A 27006-nucleotide genomic window follows, 5' to 3' on the forward strand; every position below is an offset into this window, starting at 1 on the left:
TAAAGAGCTGTATGTCTGCTTTATGCCAGGGGCTCAGTGCATATTAACCACAATACCAGTGTTTACATTACGTTCCAACGAGCGGAAAGCAGCCTCGCTGAACCATTGTGGCCTCTTACTCTCAAGAGGGGTTTTCTTTTCTCCTCCCTAGACCCTCCCTCTGGTCTACTTGTCTCCCATCTAGAAATCACCCTGTCTACTTTCTACCTGCCCAACTGTGTTCTCTTATGGTCAGTGATGCAGCTCAGGGGGAGGGTGGAGTTAGGGGAGGGAAAGTTCCCTGTCCTGCTCTGGGTGCAGACAAGGGTGGCCACCAGACCCACTGGCTGCCAACTAAGCGTGCACTGAACTGCTCAGGATGACAACACTGTACAGACGTGAAGTGTTACTTGGGACTGAATGTGGCCGAGTGGACTAACAGGGAAAAGGCAGACATGCCTTTCAGCCTCTTCACAGAAAGTTGGCATCCTGATTGTTTCTACTAGAATTCAAAGTCTAGTGTCAGAAAATAATGTGAAAAGGAAAACTTGTTGAAATTTTTAAAAACATGCATTCTCTCCTCTTACACTATCTGCTTTTTCTCCTTTTTAAGGGGCACAGAGTGCATTCACAGGCCCTACTTACCTGGTTGTCATTTGCTCCCGACATCGTGATATACGCCAACTAACAGACAAATCTTGGAGCTACACATCCTGACAATAGCCTACATCTTTAACAAACAGATCTGGCTACATCTTAGGTGTGTGCTTATAGGGAAATGACTCCAGCTCAAGCCCATGGGTCTCTGGGGACATTTCAATTCTTTGAGCTTATCCACATGAAAGAAACCACGGAGAGGTGAGAATGGGTAGCACTTGCCCTTTCATCTATTTTCAAAGCCGCTCTCTGGTTTCCCAGGGCTTAAGAACATTTGAACGTTCACTTTCAGTCAGTGTGGTGCACTAGAGTCCACCCACCCCTGGGAAGCTGAGGTTTCTGAGGCTTGGCCACAGCAAACCAGCATCTCACCAGGCCATTCTTCCAAACCAGGTTCTCATGGGCCTCATGTGAAACCCCACAGAATGGTGAGACCCAGGCCTCCCCAGCACCCCCACTCTCCACACCATGGTCATACTCAGTACCACTTGCCCCCAGTGGAGGAGAGACAGGCTGTTGGAGGGAAGGACCCTGCTTCTTGCTTTGTAAAACTAACATCCACATGTTACTTATGGCTTGGTGAGAAAACGACCGCCTCAGAGATAATAAGCTTTCTGTAAAAGTTACAGGCATTCAGCTCTTCAGACCACATGGCACAGACCATGACACCTCTTCTAGAGACGCACAGCGGTGTAACGGAAGGGGACGGTGCAAGGCAGGAAGCCGCAGGACAGGGCAGTTTCTCAGCCCCATCCTGTCCCGAGGTGACCGGGCACGCTGTCTGAAAGCACAGGACGGCCTCGTCTGCAACCAGCGACTCAGGCCCAGGCAGTTCCAGGACAGGGTCCGAGCACACCCACCGTGCTGTCCTTGGGCACTCTCATCTTCCACGCACCGCCCTTCGCATTACTCTCTTCTTCCCTGGGTCAAACAACGTCTGAAGTTACAACAAGGACTTACTTTAACAACAGATGACAATGAGAACAAAAAACAACCAGAACTCCTCAATAAACTCCCCCAGTCCTTTTATTGGGAACAGAAGTAGATGAAAGAAAAAGGAAGGGGGTGGGATGAAGAGGGAAGAAAATGAAATTCAGTGACCACAAGGGCAGGGAAGGGGATGGGAAGCCAGGCTCTCAGCCCCAAGGAGGTGGTCCTGAGAGGTCCCCTAGGTTGCCTGGGATCGGTATATTAGCACAAGTATTTCACCTATGTAAAGGCCTTTATTGTTTGGTATCAGGGTGATGGCATTGTCTCTTAGGTCCATCAGGTGACCCAGCCCCTTTGGTGGAAATTTTCTGTGTCTCCCTCTTCTGGTAAGAGCATCCCAGTTTCCCTTTAAGGAGCCACGTGTCCCCTACTCTGTGTCAGACCCATTCAGATAGGGGTGACTGCACTCCCTAGCTTCAAAGATGGGCTTATGACTCTGGCTCGCCCATGAGATATTGCCTCTTCCCGTGCCTGTGATCGGCCAGGGCTGGGTGACCCATGTGAGCCAATGAGAGCCAGCCCTGGTATCTTCCGGGCTGGTCAGTGCTGACACAGATAACCTCGTAGGGTGCGAGCCTGGGGGCACTGTGAGCCCTTTTGCCACCACCAACGGGAGGGCCTGAAAATTAAACCAGTCCTGAGACAAGCAGAGCACATCTGTTAGAGCGCTCTGCTCCTAGAGCACCTGAGCACGCACCTGTCAGCAATCAGCGCCACCGCTGGACTTCTCAGGTACAGGGCCCCAAATTCCATTTTTTGGCTCAGATTTAGTTCCTGTCATTTGCTACCAAAGGAGATGACATACATTCCCATTTTATTAATGACTATGTAACTTATAACAGTTGAGGGACATGCTTTAACGATGTATTACTAGCTGGGACCTCAGCCCAGGCAAGCTGGCTTCCTGTCCACCTCCCTCATCACTGCACCAAGCTATTAAAGGGAGTCCCTGCCCAGACCCCAGGCCACGGGCAGTCCCACACCTTCTGTGGTCTGTGTAAGAGAGGTGTCTTTGGTGACATGATCTTGTTCAACCATACAACAGGTATGGATCCCACATCTGTCCCCCTCAGCTCCCCACAAGTCTAGAAGCTTTTCCACTCAACTGCCCAGGTCATCACTGAACAAATGAAAGAAGACACCCAGGTGATGGACACCCTGTGCAAAGGGTGGCACCACCTCAAAAGCATGAGTGATGGCCTATTGGTGGCGAGACTGAATGGGGCCCTTGGGGGGAGACCAAGAGCTCTTCCTACCATCCTGAGCCCACGGTGAGTGGGGGAGAGGGGCCGGAGGGCAGGGGCTTACTTCATAATTAATAGCTGAAACGGCTGCCAGCATCACCTGAAGAAAAGTGCTCTGCATTCCAACTCAGCATGAAGTGTTTAATGAGGTTACAATCATTCCCCTCCCACCATGACCTCAGGTTAACGCTAGACACTTACCAAAGCGGTCGCCTCTCTCCTCTCATTAAATGATAACTACATCTCAGAGGCAGGCTAGTCACCGGAGGGATGTTATTGTACACACTCCAGAATATCTTCAAAAGAAAAACACTTTGTTTAATATACCCAGTATTGATTTGTATCATGCCACTAGATTATAAAATTAATGAATTAAAGAAAAAAATCAGATCCTCATTAAGTCCTATCCATCCAAAATAGATTTTTCTCAGTGTTCTAATTTTCTGCTAGAAAACATTAGCATAACATTAAAAAATGTTCCTTGCTGAAGTAGGGCCAAGTGCTGTGCTTCACAGTGCCGTGGTCACTAAGCAAACACTCCTGTGCAATGTACCTCCACATACACCAGGAAAGGGCCTTGCTAATGGTTTTCCTGACAAGTAGATGGCACCTGATAAAGCCCTTGGTGCTGAACACACACACGACCCACGTTTCCTGTAACACAGGCTTCTCTCCAAGCCTACGAGGCTGCGCCCTGGACTGCGGGGTGGGGGGAAGGGAGACGCTGGGCAGAGTGGCCTGAGTGCTCCTCCGCCTCGCGGGGACGGTGGCAGCTCAGCTGCCCAAGGTGCGGGGCGGTCTGGGCCGCGTGCCTGTGTCCTCCTCACTCACAGTGCTGCTCGGAGGCGGCGGAGCCTGGCGCGGCGACAGGCTGTGAGGGCTTCGTCCAAGAGGACGAGAGCGGGCCCCTCTGCGGCCCGGAGGACACGAGGAGGAACCGGCCTCGCTGGAACGCGGCCACGCCGGCACCCTGCTCTTGGACGTCCAGCCTCCAGAGCTGTGAGACATCCGTTTTTGTAGCTTAAGCTGCCAGGCTACGGCATTCTGTGAGAGCAGCCAGAACTAATGAAGACAGAGCGGCTGGTAGACAGAAACATTATATAATAATAGTGTAATAGTAACAGCAATACTACCTGTAGTAATGATGCCAGGCTTTGGTCTATTAAATTTTACATGTTTGTGTAATCTGTCCCAATGACAACCTCATTAGGAGGCACTATTTTTAAGCTGTTTCATAGATAAGAAAGTTGAGGCAGACACTAACCTGCTCGAGCGCCCCTGTTCGGTGTAAACATTAGGGTTTGGATGAGAATTGTTTATGAAGAACAAAGCCTTCCCCAGTTTGTTTGGAGTGGGCTACAGGATTACTCGGCTACGAATTCATTTATGCACAGAATCACACCACCAGTGAGAACTAGGCTCCTGTGTGGGGAGGCGAGTGAGGTGACCGTCTGTGTCTCCTCACGGGTCTAAAGGGAAGAGCACAGCAGCAGAACTGGAAGGAGGAGCCCCAGAGCCTTGTGGAGAAAAGTGGTGCTGGGACGAGGCCACATCTGTGCTGAAGGAGGGCCCCTCCTGCGTGTCTGAGCCTGTCTTGTAAAAAATTAACGCTGAACTAACTTCAAGGGCAGCAACAAACTGTAAGGTAAAACTGACGGCAAAAATCTGCCTGCAGGGAGATTAATTAGGGATCCCAGGATCCCTGTACTAATGCAGTGCTAATGTGGGGAGTAGCTGAAAATGGATTTGTAGGAACTGTGGGTCCTCAAGCAGTTTCCACTTTTTCAGGGAAGTACTGAAGGAGACCAGACTTTGCCAACCCAAGATATGCCTTTTGGCATATTATTTTAAGCTGGTTATTTTTAAGAATCAAAAGACTCAGAAAGAATCTTTGACCCTTCCCTTTTCCTGCCTAGGGGAATTCAGGTAGAAAACCCTGCTTCAGGAAGGTGGCCTCTGCTCATTCCCCTCAGCAAGGCTGAGCTGTGTGTGATAGATGGAGGCTCCTGCCAAATCTGTCTGTTGAACTCCCCTCTCTGCCCCACTGTTTGGGGTCCCCCAGCGTGAATTTGTTTACCACGTTTGCTTTCCCATCTCCCTGAGAACTGCCTGCTTTCCCTTTGAAGTCCCAGAGCCCAGCTCCCCCTGCTCAGTCCAGAATGGCACATAAGCCTCAACTGCCCAATACGCCCTGGGGTCCCATATTCTTCTGGACACCCCATATGTACATACATAATAAATTAGGTTATTTTTCTCCTGTTACTCAGTCTCATATCAATTTATTTCTCCTGTTAACCAGTCTCATGTCAATTTGATTATTAGAAAGGTGGAAGGAAAATTATTTTTCCACCCCTAAAGTTCCTACCCTATAAATGGTTTGCTCTTAGTGCAAAGAATAGGGTAGCTCCAATTCTTTGGTTTCTGTCTGTCTGTGCACATGAATAGGTAGAGCCAAATTTGGTGCCAGGCAATTTGATTCCAAAACCTGTGTTCTTAACCACTAAGCTATTTCTTTTGAAAACGTTACCATGTTTTTTGGAACATCTTTCTTCCATCTCGGAAGCCACAGACCAGTCACAGAAGGAGGGAATGTTTAGAGACGTTTTCTCGCCAGTAAGCCCTTGGTGGCGTCCAGCACAGCGGTGCTGTGACTCCAGCCTGGGACTCTCACTGTGAGGTGCTGATGACCTGTGCAGAACTTATAGGCGAGACTATGCTAAATGAGAAATCCCTGCCTTAGGTGAAACCAAAAGGACTTTGGTGCAGGAAACTTCAAGTCCCCTAAAAGGCATTCCCGTACCACAGCACCTGCCCGCACTGCTCTGCCAAAGTCCTGGAGTCCTGACTTCTACCTACTGTTTGAAGCACCTTGAACAAAATGCTCTCCTGTTCCAAAGGTGAGAAAACACCCTAAGGACTGTACTAAGGTTTACAGCTTCTTCCTAAGGTTTATAGCTTGACCCTCAGGTTTACAGCTTCTCTTGAAAAAACCAGAAACACACACTCATTTTGTTAGTCTTGGCAAACCTGACAGATGACAACCTGAGGAGACAGCAACAGACTCAGCTCTGACTCAGCCTGCCGATTAGAGCACAGGGCTGTCCACCTGCGCACGAGAGCCGACGAGCGAAACACCTGGGGACGCACCGAGGGGAGCCCAGTCTAAAAGGCGGCACTGAACGGGCCTGTTCCCTGCTGCAAAGCACACGCAGTACCCGTTAGGTCTGCGTGAGGGTGAGACAGCTGAGGGAGGGGCCCGCGTCACGCAGCGCCTCAGACCCTCCCTCCTGCAAGCGAGAGGCCCCGCACGGAAGCTTTGTTATTCATGGCCGTTTCCTTGTAACGCTTTTTCTTTTTAGTTGAAACACCTACATTTCACTAGAGATAGAACCCAGCAAATAGACTACAAAGCAATTAGGCTTATAATTCTATTTGGGCCTGCAAACAATAGATTGCAGTAAAGCTAAAACCAAGCACAATGTTTACCAATGATGGTCAAATGGTTTTTTCAAAAGCCTAAAGAAAACCCAGGTCAAGGAGAAGAGCAAGAGCTGGGCGTCCTTCACTGAGCCAGCAGTGGGCACCGTGGGCAGTCCTGGGGAGCGGAGCTGGGTGCCCGCGGGCAGCCTGTGCAGAGGCCACTCCTCGGCGGGAAGTTCTTGAGCATCACTGCGGCACCTCTTCTGCTTAACAAGCAGGCCAGATGGCTGCCCAGTGCAGACTTAACTCTAACGGAGTTAGGAGCAGAGTTCCCAGGATAGTCCCCCCAGGACACACAGCCCTGGAAGCCTCCTTCCTCCCGGGCAGCAGGGCGAACGCAGCCATTTCACTGGCTAACTCAGCTCCAGGTGGCAAGTGAGTGCGTGGACGGCCTGAAATGGGGAAGCAGGTGTGGCCAGACTCAGCAGATAAAGATGACGTCTTGATAAACCCGTTTGCTAGTTCTGACTGGAGCTACTATGCCACACCTGACAGTCCTCTGCCAAAGAGAGAATCATCCATTGCCAGGGAAACTGGCAAATTTTCTTCAGGGGTGTTCTGAAGAAAAAATACGAGAATATACTTGAGAAAAAAAGATGCCACGTGGTGACAGATAGCAAAGTGTAACACAAACACCCAGCAATGCACCTCCAGAAACCCAACCCTGCCCAGTCCAGCATTTCTTGTGAGGGCTGCCGCATATGAAGCAGGAGAGTATTTTTCAAATGCTAATGAACATTTTCTTTCATCAGGTGTTTCTAGCTGTCTGGGGCTTGCTTCTCACCAACTGAATCTGAGCAGATGCCCATAACAAACGTGGACCTTAACGGGTGTTTTCAGCTCAGAGCAGACAGGATGGGAGGAAAGCAAAGTGCTCGAGGTGTGCAGGAGCTGGTCACTTGGAGAGAAATGGGTTTGCTTGGAATTCCAAAAGGGCTTGACTTAAAGTGAGAGCCCAAGTTTTGAGGACTGATGGCCAAGCAGATCAGATGGAGGCTGTCAGGGCCATTTCCCACCCCGCAGGAAGTCGACAGAGAAAAAACAAAGTCTGAGTTGGGGACCTAAGCAGGGTTTAAACTTTGAGAGAAGTTCCTGAAAAGTCTGGGGAACAGCAGAGCAGTGTGCAGCCTGCTACTAGGTGCAGCCGACTGGTAGATGATTCCTTATTGAGGTTGATATTTTTAAGTTCAGAGGGGCTCCATACAAAACCCAAGAACTTGTTCATCTCAGGAGCTTAGATACTACTGAAAAAAGGGTGATACTTTGTGAAGAGGTGACTAGACAAAAAAAATCAGGATTTGGGCCCCTAAAGGTGTAAATTGTGGGAAGGTGACTAGGAAATACAAGGTAGATTAGAATTGTTTAGTAAGGTTTGTTATGTAGACTAGGGATGAAAAAGGGGGGCACCTTCACAAAGGGAAACTTAGGCCCCAATGTGAGGCAGAGAGCAACTCCTGCGTGCTGTTTCTTAGCTGCCTTCAGCTCAAACTAATCCTTCTGTTAAGAGGCACATTCTGATCACCTTCAGAAGAGACCAAGTTTTACCTCCAAAGTGACTAAATTACTTTTACTTGGCAAGATTTAGTCTGTCCCCTGCACCCCCACCCCATCCTCGGAAGGGCCTGCAGGCCAGCTGACTGGAGGGTCTCAGGTAATTCAACTTCGGTTCTATTTCTGCACAACTAGGTTGTGACTATATGTTGATCCCATAAACACGTAATGAATAAATTCAATGATAATAAAGAATCCTGTTACACTTATTAGCCTGTGCTGGCCAGAGCTATGAAGTAGAACTTGCTTCAGGTCTCTCTCTCTCTCTCTCTCTCTCTCTGGTGTGCAGTTTCTTTTGCTCCTCCCCTTCCCCCCTGGTTCCCTCCAGGCCACTCTACTGCAGGACACCGCCTGCCCTGGGCTGCCCTTCTGCAGGGAGTACTTGGAACCAATGGTCTCATCATCTTCCATTATCAACACTGACTTATAAACCTCTCCTTCTGAAATGGCAGCCTCACTTCCAGGGGTTGGAAAGCCACCTGTTGTCCCCACTTCATGGCCTAACTTCATGTGCAGAGCTGCACGCTTCTGAGGGTGACATCTCGATGTCATGGGCACATTTTCTTCATTTTAATAGAATACATATATTTTAAGAAGCCCTTTTGTTTATGGTAAATGATTCTGGATATTCATTTACAGAAGAAATGTCATTTTCTATATAAGTAAAAATCAGTCAACTTGTGGGAAATACTGGGTAGAACCCAGTACCAGTGGGACACAATGTGGCAGAACTTGAAGTGACAACACAGACGGCTGAGGGGGTAGAGATGCTGCATGGCAATGAGCTTTTGGGTGCAGTTTTTGGTCTCGAGAAGCAAGGCTGGAAGACACTGGGAGTGAGGAGCCCTCCCTTACAACTCACACCTGGTAGGTAGCTCTTGGTTCTCCCAGGGGTGAGACCAGGCTTGTTCAGAGCTGGGTTCCATTCTGCAGAGCATCCATTTAGTACTTAAAACACAGGAGAAATGCAGAACATTTAGAAATGTTTGCAAAAGAGTAAAAGAAATCAAGCGTCTTGAAAAAATCTCCACGAAAAATGGAATTTTCCAAGAAAGGCAGGACAGTAGGAACTAAATTTAAGTCCGAACAGAGAGAATTACTGCTGGCCCCACAAGATTGTCCACAGCAGGTCTCTGGGCCATCTAGGGGCACTCAGGGAAGAGTTAAAGAGAATGCGAGTAGGAAGAAGCGGGATGAAGGCCCCATCCCAGAGACACGACATGACTGGGTCACTTACCTCTTAGCATCAGTCCCCCCACTAATAAAGGGGATATCTCCCCTCCTCATCAAGGTCTCTGATATGCTGAAGGACCTCAAAGTATAAAAGATGCATGGTCTTTATGTGAAAGTAATCACTAACAATACACGGTTCTTACAGCTCAGCCAAAAGCAAGTGGGGAAACACAGGCATGCGTAGGGATGCTGTTTTTAGTGCTAACAAAAAGTTCAAGAATCAACCTACAATCACAGGCTAAAAAGACAGTGGGACAAAAGCAAGTCCTCAACTGACTTTAAGATAGAAACCTAGGCTAGTCCTTCAACACTAAGGATTATTCACAGATATTAAGGACACTCAAGGGCTGAAATCCCAAAAGTTATTGACGGGCAGATATGTCTTCATAAGTAGGGGTGTTAGCTATGGTGTAACTGCTTGAAAAAAATAATCTAGTGATCGTAGCACACAGTTTGCTGATATAAAACATGGCTGAGAAGACAAAGAGCAGTTCCTGAAGGAGGCAGACAATGGCAGAGGAGCGATTACTATTACCATTGAGCCTCACCACTGCTCTCTACTTCCTGTGCCATCTCATTCTCACAAGCTCACGAGACACCTGGGTCCCAAGGATTCCGTCTTAAAGATGAGCAGGCAGACACAGAGCTCGAGCAACTTGCCCCAGCCGGAGTGCAGCAGGAATGGGGCATAAACCCAGGCGGTGTGACCCCCGCCACAGCCCACGTCCTCTCCAAGCAACTGGCGGAGCTGCGGGTGGGATTCAACACCACCTCAGTGAAAGCTGCTGACATCCGAGGGCTTACTAACTGTTAAACACTCCTAAGAACTAGGTGCAACCTCAACTAACGCTCAGTCAACCAGGGGAAGCAGACACTTACTCTCTCTGTTTTACAGGTGAGGGAACTGAGGGGACAGAGACACTGGAGAGACGACAGGACGTCCTGTGCACTTAGAGTACCTGCAGGAGCCCCTTTTCCTAATCACTCCCTTGTAAAAAATATTTTAATGTTTTCATTGATTTTTTTTTTCGAGAGGGGGAGAGAGAGAGAGAAACATCGATGAGAAACATCATGTATCGGCTGCCTCCTGCACGCCCCCTACTGGGGATCGAGCCCCCAACCCAGGAATGTACCCTGACCGGGAATCGGACCAATGACCTCTTGGTTCATGGGTCAATGCTCAACCACTGAGCAACACTGGCTGGGCTCCCTTATAAAATTTTAAAGCTACAGAGAGACTGTATATCTGTTTATGTACTGTATGTACATCTGTGCTTTACATATTAAAAAAGTAAGATTTTTTTCACCCACCAAGAATCAGTTTTTGCGCCCTCTGAGAATAGACGGCCTATAGCTTACTGGACCCTTCTAGGAGTAGTCTACTGAGACTCAGGAACACCACTCACTTGTTAATTTCTCATTCATTCATTCAACCCTGCAACATTTATTGAGTAAAAGGAACCAGACAAAATAAGTAGGGTGCGATCCATCATATGAGGTTCAATAAAAACAAAGTGAGTACGTGGTGGCAGGAGTGTGAGCAGCAGTGGCTGCTAGGGGAAGGACTGGCTGGACCGGGCTGAAGGAACTCTCTGACGATGGACTTTTTTTATTCTGATCTGGATAATGATTACAAGTTTGCATGCCTTTGCCAGTATTTATCAAACTGCACACTTAAGAAATCTGCATTTACTGAATATAAATTACATCCCAATGTGGCTTTCAAGGAAGTTTTAAAGAAAGTACTTCCTAGTACATACCAACCTGGGTACCTGAAGTGGTCCCTGAAGACCCGGCTAACTTGCTCTGGACACCAAAGCTCAGCCGTGCACGTGTGTGGTCACACAGGGACAGGACAGCAACTGCCCCTTCATCTGACTGTATAGGCCGGCCGGCCCGGACTCCGGGCAGAGCTCTGATGGCCAGTGTCGTAAAGGAGAGGAAAGCCCGCCGAGTCCTCACAAACCAAGGGACCTAAGGACGTCCATATGAGGACAGGCTTTGAAGTCGAATGCTCAGGGCTCCAAACGATGGGCGAGGGAAGCCTGCTCTGGACTCTGAGACCACTGACCCCCGGGCCAGCTACTCCCACACTGCCTGTGACGAGGTGCGTGCTGGCTCTGAGGCTTGTCACGCAGCACCACATGCCTATGCCATTTCCCAACTAGATAAAAAGCAGCCTACGGTCGGGACTGTGTCTTTACTCCCACTCACTGCCCTCCCTGGGACCACAGAATAAACCATATTTCCAGCCAGATATTGGGAAAGGTGTCAGAAAAAATGCTCTCCATGATGCTATGCATGTGAGAGACTGCCTAAGAGGTGCAATCTAGGTGCCCAACTCTTTGAGTTTCTAAGACATTAGAAGGTTTAGGGGTACCCCAGGGAAACTATTTAAATTGGCCTTGTAGAAAACTTAGGACTTGGTCAATGAAATTACGAAGCAGACTTAAAAGCTTCTTTCTCTCTGTAACAGTGTATTAAACCAGAAAAGGGAGAGAAACTTGATGGAATCTGCTTTTGAAGAAAATAGAAATGTGATCAACTAAATAAATCATTTTAAAGAAATGTTCCTCCTAAGAGTTGGAGACAGAGAGAACTAATAGAACTAAGCTTACCTTTGTTGAGAACCTACTATGTGCTCTGTTGTTCAATCCTCATAACCATGAAGGGGGTGCTGCCAGTGTACTAGTTTTACAGAAGGTAAAAGGGTGGAGACTTGCCCAATGGAGGGCAATGGAGTTTGCACACGAAGTAGGAAACTGATCTTAGACCTTCCACGCCCATGCTCAATGCTCCCTGCTCCCCCTGGGTGGCTGCAGCCGCAGTGCCTGGGCCTTGCCCAGGTGGGAAATAGCTCGCGCAGGGAGCTGGTGTTTGAATGGGGGACACAGGCCTGTGTCTTCCCAACCACAGCAGCCTGCTGCTCCCAAGGCTTTGTGCAAGGTTTAGGGAGTAGGTAAGTTCTGGCAGTTTACCAAGATAAGGGCGGGCCACGTGGGCGCATGCCCAGGCAGCCTCGGGTCCACGAGTCCGGGGCCGCTGCAACAGAGTGGGCTGAGAGCCCTCCGGGGGCAGAGCCATGGCGGGGCTCCAGCACAAGGGCAGTTTCAGGGGGGTGACCCAGCCCAGCACGTACCATGTCATGGGCTGTGCTCCTTTTTCAATCTTACCTGTACTGTTTGTACCGTGTAGATTTTCTTCAGATTTGAGGCACACTCAGCCGCTGTGGCTCCAGGCAGGGATCTAAGTAAACATAAGCGAAAGGGCAAAGACACAGCAGGACAGGCAGTCAGTGCCCACGGGCTCCTCCGCAGTCTGCAGGCACACATGCAGGGCAGGTACAGCCACAGGCCTGGGCATTCCTGGGACCTGTTTACAATTTAAGATGTGAAAGTCCTACTTTCTGAAGTCATGGGTTTGCTTTTCCTAAAAATAAACTTATTCTGTGGAAATATAGTAGGAAAAACAGAAATGTTTGTAAGAAAGGTCCTGGAAACCTTAAAATCACATTTTTAAAAATACTAAAATAACCTTGTAATGACCAAGCCTTTTGCCTAGGAATTTGGGTGGGAAACTGTGACTATGGCACAGGTGACAATGGAAATACAGGGTCCTGACCTGGTTATATGTTTGAAAAGCTTGTAAGCTCCCCTGTGGTAAATATTCATGAACTCCTGAGAAACAGAGTGACTTCTGCCAACGCTAGGAAAACATGACTACGAAAAGTCAACTTCAGCTTCCCTGGGCTTGCCTGCATTTACTTTCAGCTGTTTCCCTGGCTGACGTAATTAGCTCTGCTGGACTCACGGTCAGCATACATTAATTCTTAGTTTGCCTATGTTCCACTAGATGGCAACATACTACAGGTTTACACACTAGAAAAACCAGGCATGATTTCCTGGGAGGGGTAACACGACGGGGTCTCGTCCATCCTCAGGAGACCCTCAGCTGTGGACACCTCTCCTTCCTCCCTGTACTGAACAAGCAGTTCTTGCTAAAAAAACGGTGTCCGGCTACATCAGGCCTAAGATGAAAGTGCACCACTCAAAATAATGCTCCAAAACGCCACGTCTGTTTGTTAGAGACATAAGAGACTTGCTGAGAGGAGAGCGTGCTGGCTCGAGGCTGACCCACTGGGGTCTGGAACCTATAAAAGGGATGCTCTTTACAGCCGCTGACCCTCAGTCACAGTCCTGGACTTGACTTCCGGATGGTGAACTCCCTGGGTGGTCGTTAAGCTGCTGAACGCTGGAGATGTGCATAAAACCCACACAGCTCAGGCAGAGGGGATGGCAAAGCAAGGGCCCTGCCCAGCTGTGTGTGTATTTGGGGGGAGGGGGGGGCTGAACATGAGGCATAAGTGGCAGGCTCTACAGATGATATTCCTGGAACTAGGGACCCATGGATGCTCCTTGGGCATTGAACCTGAACACCAAAAACACATCTCTGAAATCAGCTCTGAGCCTGGAGGTTACTAAGAGACCCCTGTTGAGCAGATGAAGTCTGATAAATAAATCTCCCTAAAGTACTGGGTTTACAACTCCTTTCTAGTTGTTTATAAATAATCTGGACACTGGTTTTTTGAAAAGCAAATCGACAATAACCACCACGATTGCGTTTTGTTGCCCAACTTGAAGCCTCAGGTAAGTATGCTGCGGAGTGCGGGGAGGGGAGACTCATCCAGCGCCTGCTACGACTGTGCCTGCCTGAGCCTCGGCCATCAGGGTATCCCAACCGCCGGGGCTTGGCTGGAATACTGGCTGGATCAACACTGATTTGCTGTTTAATGCAGGCCTTTAAGCTGTTCTTAGCTAAAATTATGAAAATATTGGGGGGGGGGTTAAAAACCTTGAACTTTTTCTGAAGAGAGAGTCATATGAAAAATCTATTGCTTTTATATGAAAATCTGCTGCATTTATTCCAATACTGACTTTTCTTCCTTTGAAAAGCTCAGCTGACTTCCCAAATGAGTATGCCCAGCACAGACGCCCCGGCTCACCTAAAGCACAGAGGAAGATGTACACAGGGCTCCACGACAGGTGGAGGGTGGGGTGCTGGGCTCCAAAGGGAGTACATGGACTTTGTACTTTTTCATTTTAAAATATTGTATATTTCAAATTTTTACTAATTTTTGAAGTTACACTTCAATTTATGATGGTTTAGCATGAGAATAACCTGAATGCTCACCTCGCTCACACCAGCGTAAACAAACACAAGGTGAGGATCCCACCACCTAACCCAGAAGGAAGTTCACTGGGGACTTTTTAATGCCTCACATTCTTGAGCCCGAGACCAGTATACAAAGTCCTCTCAGTTTTCCATTTTTGAAGAAGTTTAGTTTCCAGAGTCCATAAAGGGCTCTCGAATAAAATAAGGACTAGGCAGTGCCTATCAGCAAGCGTTCATGACAACACCAGTAGCTCCTATGTATGGAAGTAAATTCTTGCATTTACCTTCATTACAGCGCCGAGTCCCCGCAGGCCTTCCTACGTAGCTGTCAATATTCTCTTACTACTGCACAGGTGAGCAAGCCAGAATTTAGAGAGGTCCGGTAACTTGCCCAAGGCCACAAAAGCCTGACCAGAATACAGGCGACCTGCCTGACATTCCCTGCTCTTTACCCCTGACAGCTGGACTGTCCGGTCAAGCCGTACGTACACTCTTAATGGGATTCTGCAATTGACCTTGGTTGTTCTCATCCAGGCCACAGGCTGCTGGGTCCCATTTTTAATACTAGATTGTGTCCGTATAACTCCCTTAGAACAGTCTTTCTGATGGAGCACTGCAAGGAAGGGCCTCACTAAAGCTGCCAGGCTCATGTTCAACAGCTCGACTCTGATGAACATCTCACGACGCCGATGTCCCGGTGTTTGAGAGGAAGCATCAGGTTCCACGGAAGCTCCTTCTAATTTCTCACTGGAGGAGGCGGGATTCTGTGAGCTGAAAGGCTCCTTCCAGCTGCTGCCCATTTTATAAATATCCAGGTTTCAAAGTAACAAAACAGAGTTGTCAGAACTTCTGAAGGTAGTAAATATTTGGCTTGACCCGTGCAAGGCATGGCATTACTCTGTGAGCCAAATCTGATTCTGACAGTCACTGAAAAATGCCAAGATGCTTAAATCCATTATCTGAACCTCAGATATCAACAAGCAATGCTCGTCAACGCTGAAAGGGGCAAACAAGCTGAGCTTTTTAAATGATCTGCCTTGTAAACAGACCAGCATGTGCTGGACTTCTGGTTCAGCGTAGACCCTGTTTCTTAAAGCAGCAGTGCAGGGGGCTAAGGGCCCAGCTGCAGCCCTGGCAGCCAACACCCACACCTCTTCCCAGCTCTGCTAACAGGTGCAGCCCCTGGAAGGTAAATGTCCGTAGTGGGTTTCCATGAAACAAACATTTGTACTGTGTCACTTACACTATATTCTCCTACCTTTTAAAAGTCTTTTTACTTCATTCATGTTACAAACCTAAACCTCCCAAGAGAACCCTAACTAAACCCTCTCTCCGCAGGCCACAGATGCTCCTCTCTGGGTGACGTGGCCCCCCAGGGAACATTCAGCAATAGCCGGAGGAAACATTTTTGGTTTTCACAAGGGAATGGGATGCTGTTGGCATCTAGCGGCTGGAAGCCAGGGCTGCTGCTGAGCCCCCTGCAATGCACACAACAGCCCTCAACAAAGAATTATCTAGTCCAACCACCAACGGAGTCAATGCTGAGAAACCTCGCGTGGGCAGGGCACAAATAGTTTCAGAGGTTTACAATTCACTTAATCAACAGACTCATCGCACACCTCTTCTAGCCGCTGGGAACAAAGACAAAGCCCTTGGCCCCGCGGAGCTCGGAACTGGCAGCCTGCTCTCTGAATGCCCCAGACTCCCGAGGGCAAAGAAACAATGTTTCCATCCTTGTATCTGCCTGGGAGAGAGGAAGTGCGGGAGCAGGCTGAGGGAAGGTACACACTGACCCTGAGCCCTCCCAAAAGGAGATAGAGCCGGAGCTGCGGAAAATCACAGAGCCAGGAGTGAGGACCCATTCTGACGTTCTCTGAATTCCGTGCCACCCTCCCACAGGACACGGCTGGAGCTCAGGACACAGCAATGGAACAAAAATGCCCCTGGATGGACCAGGGTAAGGAGTCTGAACTGTCCCTCTGGGAGTTTTCTCTCTGACTTAGTGACTTTACTGTAATAACGGCTTCCTTCTATTGAGCACACATATGAAAGGGTTTTACATCTATTATTTCAAACCCTTACAGTAATCCTGCCATGTTGGTATTATTAACCCCACTTTATAGATTAGGAACCCAAGGCTCAGTGAGCCTGTCTCTCAGCAGATCTGGGTTCTTTCTCTGGTCTGTCTGGCTCTGATGCCCACAACCTTCTCATGGAGAGGAAGCCTCTCAGTGAAAGCCAGCCGTCCTCTCAGCATGGGTAGTCACAGGCAGGACGTCTTATGTCAAAGACCGCTCCTGCCCACCTCAGGTTGTCTGCTTCCCCTTCCTGGGCCCACCCACTGCTCTTGCCTGTCATTCTCTCCTCTACCACCAGCCATCTAGTCACCAATGGGGCAGAAGCAGAGATGCAGGACAGGGTTAGATGCCACCAGAGTCCCTGGCAATAACGATATCCCAAAATGTGATACAAGGAATACTTTAGGAAGAAGACATCTTTAGGTCGTTTTCTGGGGCTGGATGTGAGAAGAAAATAATTGACCAAACAAAAGCCACAGACGGGCTATAGCAGAAAGACAGGGAAACAGAGGGCTGAAGAGGATGGTCGCTGGAAACAAAGATCTGAGTTCCAGTCCCATCTCTGCCACCTACAGCCGTGGGACAAGCCTGAGCGTCCTGGCCCTCGCTCCCCTCCTCCGGGCACGCCCCGCTGCTGCCTCGGCTGCGTGGCCGACTGCTACAGAAAGTACCTGGCATCGACTAAGCAACTGTTGCTGACATCACCACCATCACCACCATGGACAGGACAGGGACAGATGAGAAAGGAATCAGAACTAAGACACCAAGCACATTCTCTCATCTGTGGGGCAAAGAGTAGAAGTCCCAAGAAGTCAGAGCGGAGAACCACCTCTACCCAGCCCCGGAGAAGCCAGCCCATCAAGTGCCAGTCTCTCTGGGCGTAAGGCCGTAGCTAGGCGAGGGCTGCCCCCCGCAGATGGCGCTAATCCAGAAGCTGCGACTGTTAAGGCAGAAGCGGGAAGGGATCCTTCCAGGTCTCCAAGTAGATGATCAGTAGAAAGATATCAGCGGAGCGCTAATGTTACTTCAGACCAACTTCCAACGCCAGCTTTCTGTTACTTAGTAACGGAATAAAAGGAAATGCATCTTAAGAGTCTCCAGGGAAAACTGGTTAAAATTCCATTTTATCTGTGTAGTTAGGAGAAGGCAGGAAGTCCAGTAAGGTTGAACCAACTGTTCCACTTGAATAGTTTTGAGCCACCTAAGCACCACTTACTTGCTGAAATTCATGTGTCGTTCATAAATCACCTTTATCTACTCATTAAAGCAGGTTCCTGAGAATCTCCACAAGACAAAACTCTTAGCTCAAGTCTGAAATGCTTCAAAGCATCGGATCCTCCCTCTTTTCAAGTACTTACTGAGCCCCAATAACTGGAAGGAGTAGATAGCATGTGCTGCATGCATGCCTTGTCTCATTTCACCCTCCTTAAGCCCACTCTGCAGAGAAGCAAACTGAGGGCAGAACTTGCCTAACGATACACAGCTGGCCAGCGGCAGAGCTGGGACTTGAACAAGGGCCGCGTGGCAAGGGCGCTCCTGGTCACGAGCCTAAGCTGATCGCTTACTGCATGACCCACACTCTGCTTGGTACAATGAACACAACTCCGGACCAAACAGTCTCAACTGCCCTACAGCCTGCAGTCCTCAGCCCGGACTGCCGCAGTGCCAACGCGCCTTCCCCGCCACACCCCTCCACAGCTGTGCCGCTGCGCTGCGCCCGAGAGGAGTCACTGGGACAGAGGCCTTGGTAAACGCCTAAAGAGGTTACCCCACCCACAACCAGGCTAGCTCTTGGGGGGCCACAGCACCCCTTAACCAGTCATCTGAATATGTGGAGATGCGTCTCACAGAGAAAAACCGAAAAGGTTTCCCCAAACCCTGCCTGCACTCGTGCCGCTCACAGCGTGGTCCCTGGGCTGCAGCTTCCCCGGGGAGCAGGGGGGAGGCCAAGGCACAGCGCCCCTTGGCACCCGCCGAGCCCGGTGACGCACACACACGAGAGCCTAAGGGGTGCTGCCTGTCCTCCAGACCACAAGAGATGCCAACATCGCAGGAGGCAAAAGCTAACGAGCTGCTGACGGCGCAACAGGAGAAAGGTGAACATCACCATTTCACACACGCACGTCCCATCGCTCAGGACTACGGGGACAGTGTGGGCGCTGAAGTGCAGGGCAATTCCATACAGGCACTTGAATACGGGTTTGGGCAGGGCTCTCCTCTCTCTCTGCGAATTCCGAAGCAGGACGCCCTGGCCTGACTGATCTCGGACGACACTGGCCCTTGGTTTCCTTCTTTGTGAATTAAGCGGTAGGCCTGGATTACCTCCCAGGTCCTGTCCAGCTCGTTTCAGATACGAGACGTGTGAGAACTGTGTCCCATTCATTGCCCATATTCAAAGGAATGCAGTGTTCAGCACGGTTAGGGACCCCGAGCTGGGGGTCGCACACTTAATTCAGATCCTGTTTCTGTTCCACATGAGCTGCGTGGCTCAGAGCGGCTCCTCCGGCCTCGGCGCTCTCATTCGCGCCGCCGACACCGCCTCCTGCAGTCTCAAGGGTTGGGTGGGTCATCAGGCACAGCACCCACTGCCCACCCAAACACTGAGGCACATGGTAGTTAATATTAACTGGTTAAAGCGGAAAAAGAGGTTTGAAACTTTATATGCGGTACCGCATATCCAAATAATGGAGACCTGTCCAGCGCATGTGCGCAGAAAATGGCAGATGAAGCATGAATGGGGACAACACCCCCCCTAATCTGAGGTCCTCTCATTCCAGCGACGGGAAACGGCAAGGGGAAGCTATAAAGCCAGGGGTATGGCTCCTAAAAGCCAGTCTTCTTGTTGACTTTGCTAACGTCGGGCTCAGCTATGGAGGGAAAATCAGCTCAGGCTCAGTAACGTGATGAACACGTCCCTTCGAGATCACTCCTTTAAATCACTGTTTGACAGATTTCATTTCAATCACGTTTAGATAGATCTGTGGCTTGTGGTTACGGCTTGCTGCTTGAGAAGGAGTCACATACAAAAATGATTCAGGGACACTATTAACATTTAACAACACATCCATTAAAACTACACAGTCTGAATGCTTTATTTTTGCATTTTTATTGGATTTTGATTTTTCCCTGCTATTGTCACACCTAGCCTACAAGCTCCTTAACAGTAGCAACTGGGAGTCTTTTGATCTTGATACATAATTACTCCTTCAGCACTGGAAGATGGGTGAGAGAGAGGTATGACTGTGTTAGAGCCAACAGAACTAGCAAGGCCAGGTTTCGATCTGTCATAATGCCAGATCACTCAAATTTTGCCAGCTGTCTTAGGTTTGGAAATAAGGACATGGCATCTCTACTATTAAAAAGAGAAAAAATATTTTTGGAACAGTTAGTACTGGTAGGAACTAGGAACTTTTCTGAGAGAGGATGTTTAGAGACCACCGGCCTATCTGCAAAAGCCAACCGTTGACCCTGTTGAACAGGCTGTGAGCCCCTAATCAGAGCCTTTCTCTGCCTATCTGCCCAGAGGCCCTTTGCCCCTTACATGCTCCTGTGCCTTTAAAAGAGCCTGGAGCTTCAGGAAGGCAAGAACAGGGAAAAGAGAACAGGAGTAGCTGACATGCCAGCCACCCTCTACCTGTCAGCTGTGGCCTTCTATGCAGCCTCCTGACTGCACCTAGTCCCTATGGGTCATTCTGTGAACAAGGATAATTTGGGGATCCTCTTTGCCAAGCTGGACCCCACCTCCATGCATCACATTTGTTATTATGGAGCACACAATTGGAATGCATTTGAAAGCATTATGCCCCAAACGGTGGGTCCCTCTAGAACCCAGCACCTCACTGAACTCATCACTGGTGCTGTGGAAGCAAAGGGCATGTGAGGGAGCTCCCCCAGGAGGCCCAGGTCCAATGCTGTGGGCATCTTTACCTTCTCAGCACCTTCTCAGAACAGTGACCAGCAACAAACATGCTCAATTAACCTGGTTAATAAACAGAGCAGTAATTCTCAAGTTTTGATGCCTAAGGCATTTGTTATAAATGCACACTGCATCCCAGAGGTCTCACTGAGTAAGTCCGGGCAGGGTGGGGAGCCTGAATTTTAACAAGTATAGCTGGGTGATTTCAAAGGTAAGTGGTCAGGAGCTACACTTGAAGAAACAAGGCTGGGTGGAGCTCAACCCTGATGGGGTGGGGTTGGTGGGAGATGCCTGTAACAGGCCACCTCTATGATTAAAAACACAAAAACACAGATACTCACTAAGCACCTACTATGTGCACTGGAATGTGCACTTCCAGGAGACACACAAGAGGCAGTTAAAGCCTCACAATCAAGCAGGCGGGACAGAAGAGAAATCAGTGACCCTTAAATCAAATACTGGCCTGTAAAAAATGCTGGGGAAACAAAGGTGGTGGGCTTAATCCTGCCTGGGCCTAGGGCTATGGAAGGACAATTATAGAGTCAGCATCTTAGTAAGGTCTTGAGGGATGCATGGCAGCTTTTCAGGTAAATAAAGGGAGAAGGGCATGCCAAGCAGAAGGAACATGGTGAAACCAGTCTCAGAAGCTGGCTGTGCAGGGTCACCCTGAGACGGGCCAGGATTCTGCTGTTACCAGAGAGAACGGACAGACTGAGTGGAACTCTGGAGTTGGGAGAGATAGGCAATGAGGCTAAAAAGGAAGTGAGTTTCAAATTAAACATAGCAATACAAAAGTCTGTAGCATAGCATGTAAGTCTACAGTCTTCCCTTTTTATTTAAGCTGGGGAATGCTGCTTTCAAGTTAAAGCCGCCCATTTCTAAAAGCAAAACACAATAACAAAACCAGTCAGAGGTGCTCTGGTAAAAGCAGGGGTGGAGATCCAGGATCCCACCGGTCCGGTACACGCAACCCCACTGCAGAGACACCCTTAGGTGGTGAGCGACAGTCAAACCCGCCACTAAGGCAGAGAGGGATGGGGGAGTTTGGGGATGACAAGATCAGAGAGGATTCAAAGGACAAATGGAAACTTCAACTCTGAAAGACTTATAGGATGGTGGCATTGTTACACAGTACATGGCAGGTAGCACATGTCGAGTCCTGAACTCAGGAGAGAGCTCAGGGCTAGAGGTGCAGCTTTGCAAGTGATAATGAAAGCAGTACGAACAACACTGGAGAAGGGGAGTCAGTGAGGGCAGAATCAGTAGCGTCCTCCATGCTGAGTGCGGGCCAGCCTATGCTGGCTCCCACCTGGGAGCTGCAGACACGGCAGAGGGGAAAGAACCCTGCGGAGCTCACATTCTAACGAGAGAAGACGGGCAGAGGGCTGATCCCAGCGAGAAAAGCAAGCAGGGTGTCTGGGTGTGCGCACACCTTGTATCAGTGCTCAGGATGGTCGCCCTGACATGGTGACATTTGAGCAGAAACCAGGAAAGAAAGGGAGCACAAGCGCCCAGAGATGACGGACGGAGGGACGAGCTTCCAGGCAGAGAACCACGCCCAGGATACCGGGGAAGGAATAAGGGGCCAGTGAGCTCAAAAGGTGTGGGCAGGAGGGACAGGGACAGGGACACAGAGGGGTAAAGGGGGCCTAGGTGGGGGCAGGAAATGTTGCAGAGTCCCGCGGGCTGTTATAAGCATCTTGGCTTCTGCTCTGAGTGAAACAGCATGAAAGTAACAAGTCTTAAGTTGGGTATTAAAGGCACCACTTTGCTGCGGTGATGGGAACGGGCTCTAGGGTAGAAGCAGGGAGAGCAGTTAGGATGCTCCTGCATTCCAGGGTCTAGGATGCAGGTGGTGACAGTGAATTGGATTCTGGATACACTTTAATGGTAGAATCATAGCATTTGTTGACAATGGATGTAGAGGGGAGGGAGAAGCGCAGGAGAGAGGAGAAGGGGGAAGGTGAAGAGAGCCACAGATAACTCCAAGATTTCTGGGCTAAGCAGATGTAAGGAAGGAGTTGCTACTAACTGCTTTTACCTGAGATGGACAGATGGAAGAAGGAACGTTGGAGGGAAGGTAGGGAGATGGTCTGGCACACAGAGTCTGGATGTGTATCAGACATCCACACTGACACAGGAGGCGGCACTGGCTCTGCAGTGTCAAGTGTGGGGAATCACCAGGCATAGACGGAACTGAAAGCCCTGGGACTGGATGAGCTCACTGGTGTGGGTGGAAGCAAGAAGAGAGCTAAGGACTGTGGGTAACACTCAGAGGAAAGCGGGTAATCAGGAGATGAAAACAAAGCAGAGGCACACAACCAAGAGTGGCCTCCAAGAATCAAGACAGGGCAGGGTTCGAGAGACCAGAAAATGGAAGGAAAACTTCATGCTGTACCCTCAGCCAAAAGTACCTCCCATATGCTAAAACCTTTAGCTCAAGTCTACTTAAAAACAAACAAAAAACAAACAGGGTCATATTGGAATTTACAATTGAAAATTCAAATAACTCCACTGACGGGCTCTCCAGTTCATCCATGAGGGCAGCGAATGAGGTTGCTGGCTTCCTCACACTGAGTTCAGATAAGCCGCTCCAGGGGCTGTGGGTGAGTGGAGGAAGAGGAGGGGGGAGGGAGAGGTTTGTAATTTGGGAGCAGGAAATACCCATGTTAGAAGTTAATATTCATTAAGCATTTATGTGTTGGTGTTTTACATTCATGGCTCTCATTTAATCCTCAGAACAGCCCTATAAGATCTATTCTATTATCCCCCTTTTACAAACAATGAAAGTGAGGCTCAGGAAGGCTAGATCACTCGCTTGTCCACCTCCCACAGCAGACTGGATGGTAGGACAGGCCAGGAGACAGGTACCAAAGGAGAGTCTTAAGTAGTGGGACGCCTTTGGGTGATGTGGGGCTCAAAACCGGTATCTTTGGTGGCGGATATCAGCTGAGAACTTTACCAGTTTCTCTAGCATCTTGTTCTTCTAGGAGAAAAAGTTAGAAATGAACCTCTAGTGAAAATATTTCGGAAAAAACGAGACTTGTGGTACCCCCCCCCCCCAGCTTCTTCTTTGGGTGCTGGGAAGAAAATGGCTCCAACTGTCGATTCTCAGAGATGGGAGCTAAGTCCCATAGGAAGGAAAGAATGAGTATGTCAGTCTTGAAAAGACGAGTATCACTTTTTAAAAAGTCTTGCAAGCATTTTATACAAGGTCTTTTAAGGCCAGATTTCTGTCTAGTAAGTAAATTTCACAGAAAACTGTCAATACATTTCCTCCTAACAACTATAGTAGATACAGTGCTATCGGAATTGTGATAATCTCCCGGGGCAGCCCTGAGGTGTAAAGCTGGGCACCCTCTGTGTGAGACACTAAAAAGGGGCCTCGTGTTCATCAATTTACTCGTTTGTCAGCGATTACTTGTGCTCCTACTGTGTGCCGGGCACAGTTCTAGGTGTTGGGATACAGCAAGTGTCAAAAACAAAGCGCCTGCTTCTTGGCCCGCAGCAGAGGGAACCGCCGCGGGGCTGGCACAGACTAAAAGCGCTCACAGGGCGCACTGCGTGGTCAGCACCACGACGGGCGGCGGGCGGCGGGGCGCGGACGCACGGCGGGGGCGCAACTCCCACGCCGCTGCCAGGGACGCATTTCTGAGAAAAGGGCACTTTCGCTGCCCCTTGAGAAAGCTGGGACTGTCCCCACCCACGCAGCTGCCAAGGTGAGGTACCGTCCCTACGGAAGCCCTGGCACCTAGCAGGAGTGTGGCTGCTCGGTAAGTGCTGGAAAAAATGCCCGCGCAGCGGACGAGAAAGAACTCGGGGTGCAGGCCGCCCGGGGGCGCGGGGCCAACGCGCCCCCCCCCCCCCGACGCCGCGCCCCCAGGGCGGGGCGGGCCCACCCTCCCGGCGTCGCAGCCAAGGTCGTGTCCCGAGCTCCCGAGAGCCCGCGGGGTGGCCGGGCCCGCCGCCGCCGCCAGCCCGCGCTCGCCCGCCGCCCCCCCAAAGGGAACGGGACTGAAAGTGCGGCCGAAAGTTCGGGGCCGCGCCGCCCTCCTCCCGCCGCGCGCCCGGCCCGGCCCTCGGCGTCCCACCCGCGCTGCGCGCCCCCGCGGCGGGCGGGCGCCCAGACCAGGCGGCGCGGCCTCACCTGTCCAGCCAGAAGGTCCAGGGCGAGTGCAGCGGGACCCCGCCCGGCTCGGGCGGCGCGGGGGCGGGCGCGGGGGCGGCCCGGGGCCTCGCCATTTTCTGCGCCCCGCCTGCCAGGCCCGCGGACCGGCGGACGCGGGGCGAGCCGCGGCTGAGTCACCCGCCCGCCTCCAGCCGCCCCGCCCCCGGCCCGCGCCCCGCCCCCGCGCCCCGCCCCCGCCCAGGTCCACGGCTCGCGAGCCCACGGCCCCTCGGAAACGCGCCAAGCCCACGCCCACTCCCCGCGCCTCGGCACCCGGCCCACGGCCCCACCGCCCCGCCCGCCAAACAGAACTGGCCGGCTCAGGGCGAGGTGGGTCGGGCTCCCCACTGGCACGACCTGGGCCCCAACGGAGCGCTGGCAGCGCAGCCCGGGGCATCCTGGCGGGCGCGGGGCGGAGGAAGGGTACCCTCAGGCCCTCGAGAGGCTGCTTCTGTAGCCAGACAGGCAGTGGGCAGCTGAATGGATGGGCTGCAGGAGGATGGAGGAAGGCCTCCGGAAGGGCGGGAGGGAGTTGGCAGATGACTGGGGCAGGGCTGGAGGCACGAAAGGGCAGATGGAAGCACAGCTGGACGTGCCGGGTAGATGTGATGGGAACCTCTAGCCAAATGGATACAGAGCCTGGAATGCGCAAGAGTGCAGCTAGAAAGGGCCGCCGGCCAGAGGCCAGGCACCACGGACTCGGCCGTGAAGCTGTAATAGGCCAGCCTTACATTTCTCACGGTGACAGCACTTTCCAAACTCAGCTGATTTGAAGGGACTAGAGCCCCCAGGCCACCTTCTGTGTGGCCACCATGTGACCTTAGTGAGGGGCCCAGGCCTGGCCCAAAGTGTGGCCAACTTCAAAGGAAGGTTTCCAGAGTCAGTTGAAGTTCTCCAGGCTTGCCCCAAAGCGCCCACAAGAAAGGGGGAGGAAGCCAGGCAGTCTAACAAGGTGCCCGCTGCTTTCTGCACCTCTGTAAAGAAGCCTCCATGGCCAGAAGAGCCCTGAGGGGTCCTCCTGGCACAGCCCCTTACGGGTCTGCGTTGCCCTCTCGAAAGGCAAGGAGAGGCCTGAGAGCATGTGAACACACCTGGAACTGGCAGGGCATGGATACTCCCTTTAACCTTGAACTTCTGTATGTCCCTCTCTGACCTCCAACAGCTCCAGCTCCTCACAGATTTTCCACCTGGCCTAATACCCGTTCTCCGTGCTTGAGCCTTCCCTGGGATGGACCAGAACCGGAGCTGCAAACCCAGATGGGCTCAGGCTCACCACAGCATCGCAAAGGTCTGTTCTGAATCCGAGTAGGTGCCTTCCCTAAAAGGGATTCAAGTCCGGATAAAATGGCCATGGAAACTAGACGGCTGCCTTTTGATCCCTGCTTCAAACATAATTTATTTCCCTTAATCCTTACCCAAGGATATTTTCCCACTGATGTACTGAGAGAGTGAAAGGGGGGGACATCCATGGGAAAGAGACAGACCGACTGGTTGTCTCCTGCATGGGCCCTGACTGGGACCAGGGGTCGAGCCTGCAGCCCAGGCACATGCCCTAGACCGGGAATCGAACCCAAGACCCTTCAGTGTGCAGGCCAACGCTCTAACCCCTGAGCACAGTGGCCAGGGCCAAACATAATTTCTACGCAGCATATGATGCTGGAAGCAGTGACATATTTATAAAGTCCTTCCAGCTTTGAGATACTGGGGTCCTCCTGGTTAGACGCATTTGCCCTGAGTGAGGATTTAAAAAAATCGTTTTTCCCTTTATTTTTTCATGAAAATACATGTATGGCATTGTTTAGGCTGTTCTGAGCACTTTATACTTAACTCATTTAATCCTCACAACAATCCAATGAGGAAGGTACTATTATTGGCCCATTTTATTGATGAGAAATGCAGAAGTTAAATTAACCCCAAGGACACACAGTTAATAAGTGAAAGAGCCAGGATTTGAACACAGGTTTCAGACAACAGAATCTAGGCTTTTAACACCCAGGCTCTACTGCCCTTCCAAATGAAAAACTAACAGGTTTACATGGTAATACTATGAAAAGTCTCCCTCCATCCCAAGGCTAGCAGTCTTCCTGCTCACAGGAAACCCTGTTAACAGTTTCCTTCCAGAAAAATGCAAGTATGCACATAAAAGCATATATCTAGATATATAAATTGCATACCTACCTACCCATATCTTTCATGACAGAAATAGAAGCATTTGATACCATTGCTGCACACCCTTATCTTAACATTATATATTAGAGGATTTTTTCCATATCAAAACACATAGATCTATTTCATTTTTTAAAATCTTTATTGTTGAAAGTATTACAGATGTCCCCCTTTTTTAAAGTGCTACAAAGCAATCCATTCTAAAAAAGTAATATAATTTAATTCACTCCCCCTTGAGATTTTGGTGGTCTGTAGTGACCTGCTTTTATAAATAATGCTACCATAGCAGTTTTGTATTCGATGTCCTTCCTCATCTGTACCAGGTTACTTCAGAACAATTGGGAGAAGTGTAAATTTTGTCTGTATTTAAAA

The 27006-nt window shown here is 50.2% G+C and overlaps 1 protein-coding gene across 1 annotated transcript in view; it reads right to left on the reverse strand.

The window, feature by feature from the left end:
- The window catches only part of EIF4E3 (eukaryotic translation initiation factor 4E family member 3), a 34236-nt gene extending 9694 nt beyond the window's left edge, over nucleotides 1–24542 (reverse strand). Inside the window, exons 1-4 of the mRNA XM_087824544.1 lie at nucleotides 24448–24542; nucleotides 12308–12380; nucleotides 3072–3166; nucleotides 1497–1557 (exon numbers count right to left, since the gene is read on the reverse strand). Of these exons, the coding sequence (XP_087680670.1) occupies nucleotides 1497–1557; nucleotides 3072–3166; nucleotides 12308–12380; nucleotides 24448–24542 (324 nt within the window). The remainder of the gene's footprint in view (nucleotides 1–1496; nucleotides 1558–3071; nucleotides 3167–12307; nucleotides 12381–24447) is intronic.
- Nucleotides 24543–27006: the final 2464 nt, after the last annotated feature.

Source organism: Miniopterus natalensis, chromosome 15 (genome assembly GCF_054644295.1).
Source record: "Miniopterus natalensis isolate mMinNat1 chromosome 15, mMinNat1.hap1, whole genome shotgun sequence".
In the NCBI taxonomy this organism is placed as follows: Eukaryota; Metazoa; Chordata; class Mammalia; order Chiroptera; family Miniopteridae; genus Miniopterus; species Miniopterus natalensis.